This window comes from Limulus polyphemus, unplaced genomic scaffold (assembly GCF_000517525.1).
Source record: "Limulus polyphemus unplaced genomic scaffold, Limulus_polyphemus-2.1.2 Scaffold189, whole genome shotgun sequence".
In the NCBI taxonomy this organism is placed as follows: Eukaryota; Metazoa; Arthropoda; class Merostomata; order Xiphosura; family Limulidae; genus Limulus; species Limulus polyphemus.
This window is the reverse complement of record NW_013665799.1, coordinates 884,841-887,890: the sequence shown is the minus strand read 5'-3', so window position 1 is coordinate 887,890 and position 3,050 is coordinate 884,841. Positions and strand designations below refer to the sequence as shown.

General features: G+C 28.4%; 1 protein-coding gene across 1 annotated transcript in view; it reads right to left on the bottom strand.

Moving 5' to 3' along the window:
* Positions 1-1,847: 1,847 nt before the first annotated feature.
* LOC106478205 (double-stranded RNA-binding protein Staufen homolog) overlaps positions 1,848-3,050 on the bottom strand; it is a gene marked incomplete at its 3' end in the record, with an annotated part of 43,344 nt that continues 42,141 nt past the window's right edge. The window contains exons 6-7 of the mRNA XM_013938729.1: positions 2,690-2,839; positions 1,848-1,961 (exon numbers count right to left, since the gene is read on the bottom strand). Of these exons, the coding sequence (XP_013794183.1) occupies positions 1,848-1,961; positions 2,690-2,839 (264 nt within the window). The remainder of the gene's footprint in view (positions 1,962-2,689; positions 2,840-3,050) is intronic.

The following is a 3,050-nucleotide window of genomic DNA, read 5'->3' as shown; positions in this document are numbered from 1 at the left end:
GTGTGTGTGTGTGTGTGTGTGTGTGTGTGTGTGTGTGTGTGTGTGTGTGTGTATATATATATATATATATATATATAAAGAATTATTAATAAATAAACAGTGTCTCATGTGACTATCACAAATTTAATATCAAAATAATTTTGGACGATGTAATCAAGCTGGCATGATCAGCACCAATATTTAGTATTAACTGAAGAAGTTTTATTACTATTACTTTTAATTATCTTAACTAATCTAACCTAATAAATTTCTAATTTGTAGATTTTAGTTACTTTTATAAGAATAAAGAAAAATATACATCAAAAACAAAAAGTATAATACTTATCTTTCACCCAGTTTTTTCCTGTCAGTAGTCGATGAAATTTAAGCCTACTTTTTCTTTTTTTAAATAATGATGGTACTAGTACACTAAATTGGATGTCAAGTTTATTCTGTTATATTGATAATAAAGTAGCTTAATTAAATTTTGAATGTAACTCTGTAAAAGGTCATGACACGCTCTTTGACCTACCTGTAGTGAGAGGGATAAATAATATAATCTTATGTTAGGTTTATATTACACCTTCTATGAATTATTTTGGTACTTTATAAGAAATAATTTCAAACTAACTAAAATACTCAACTTTTCATTAATGTGAGATATTAAAACAAATTACATAAAATATTTCTTCCTCTTGATAGCTACAAAGCAATCAGAAAGATGGAAAAGGCTATAGACTAAAAGTTTTTGTTAATTGGGAAATACCATTTATATCTATCTATCTATCCATTCACATAATCTTACTTAACTGAATGTGCACAGGGTCAATCCATTGGAGAATTAATGTGTTGACTATAATTTTAATTTTTAAATTTATGAAGTGTATCTTCATAAAATGTGGCAATCTTTCAGTCAAGAGTAAAAGACTTGTACACAAAATATCAAATGTATTACTAAAGTTTTTCAAACTAAAAATATATCTGACAAGTCAAAGTGTAAACTAATGTTCATGTAAAGAATAAACATATTTTTGTCCAATGCAGTTTGCAAGTTGCATTTACACAACCTTTACAGCTTCATAAGTGCATATATAAAAGGTTTTTCAGTATTTCTGTATACTGTATCTGTTATTTTCTCTACTCTAACATGAGCTGTTGCAAAAGCAGCAATGTAGGGTAACACGAAGTGGTAATAACTCTGACATCAAATGCATAATACCATGTTAAATGGCACTCTTAACAGTTGGTTATAAGAAAAATAAAATTAATTATCACTATTTAACTCTTGCTATACCATGGTGACTACACAGACTTATTTAACTGTACAGTGGCCTATGATTGGATTGAGTTTAACAAATTGTGTACTGTAAACTAAGTTTATTTTTCATTACCAAAACATTTTGAAATTTTAAGTAACCAAATAAATGTTGTTAGTACAAAACAGAACAGGTCTGTGTTTAAACTTGTAAATACCTGGGAAAACATTTTGAATGTCAAATAGGTGATAAATTCATTAACCACAACACATGCCTAGGTAAACCATCATTACAGTGGTGAAGTGTGTTAGGAATTTCATAAATATCAAAATACTGAGATAAGATAAAAAACAATATTGCTTTCAGAAAGGGAACTTTCTGTCAACAGTGGTAAATAATGAAGGAAAGGTAACTGGCTTATTATGATTACTATTATTTTTTTTATCCTACCTTCTTTCTGTTGATTCTGCATCATTTTGAACTATATGAAAGACACTAAGATATAATAGGCATTTTTAATGGCTAAAATAATTCTCAATCTTTCTGTGGATACAAATATTGCACTGCAAGTTATGATGAAAAATTGGCAAACAGCCCTGAAAATACATTAACCTTAAGAAAACCAAAACCAAAGTGATACACTATCTTCAAACACTCACCTTCAAATTCTAGAAATTTAACTTTTCTTGTTTTCTCTACCTCCTGACCTGAATACACGTGTCCATCCTTGAATAAAATATACAACAATAATTTCAAAGTGACTGGAATGCACAAAAAATTGTGATTTAAATTTAAGAATGAAATATATTATGTTTATTCAAAACTCAAATCTCATGAGGGATTGCAAAGCACAGATTTGTGTAATACACAGAACACTTGAATTGCTACAGTTTACTATTTTTCATCTACTTCTAGAGAGGATTACGTTTTAAACAACATTGCATATTATCAAAGACAGTGTTCCCGACTAAAAGAAATTTCATGCATACAAATACTTTTTTATTTTAATCTTTTAACTTATAGCATAAAAATGCATGAAAATCCTCTACAGTACTGTAAATGTCCATAGTAAAATAATGTCCCTACCGAAATAAAAAAAAAAGTAACATATTTCAAACATGTTTTCTTTTACTAATCCCTAAGTTCATTCATAGAATTTTACATGCTTGCTGAAACTTTAATAATGTATATCACACAGTTTTTGCCAATAATTAAAATCATAAGTTATTAAGCATGATGTACAAGTGTTTGTTTGTTTTTAAATGCTAAAATAATATATTGTAAATGATGTAAAGAAATAATAAATGTACCTATCGGTAAAAATCAACAAACTAGTACAATGGGCAAATAATTACTGTTTCAATGCTATATAATGCCTAAAACAAAATTGGACAGTAAGATCAGTTATAACAATAAGTGTTATATTTTACTCAACCCAAAATTGCATTTACAACCTCAATTCTTGGGGTAGTAGCTTTGATTGCTGATTTTCCTGGTTGGGGACGAGAGTACCCCATTAGCTGCAGCATAGCATCAGCAGCATTCCTCTTGGCTGTCTTTTTATTAGGTCCTGTTCCTGTTGTAGTAAAATTTCCAACCTCACACTGAAACACACAAAGATTTTGATAAAAATAATCTGCATATTACTATTTTACAGTAACCTATATGTTGAATTTTAATTGAAGATCTTCTCTTGATAAATTCTAATTGAAGATAGAATGAATCAAGACATTTTGTATACACAACAAATACAAGAAAGATACAACTGTAGGTATATAAAATAATATGTATACCTTTAGGAAATTAGATGTTATG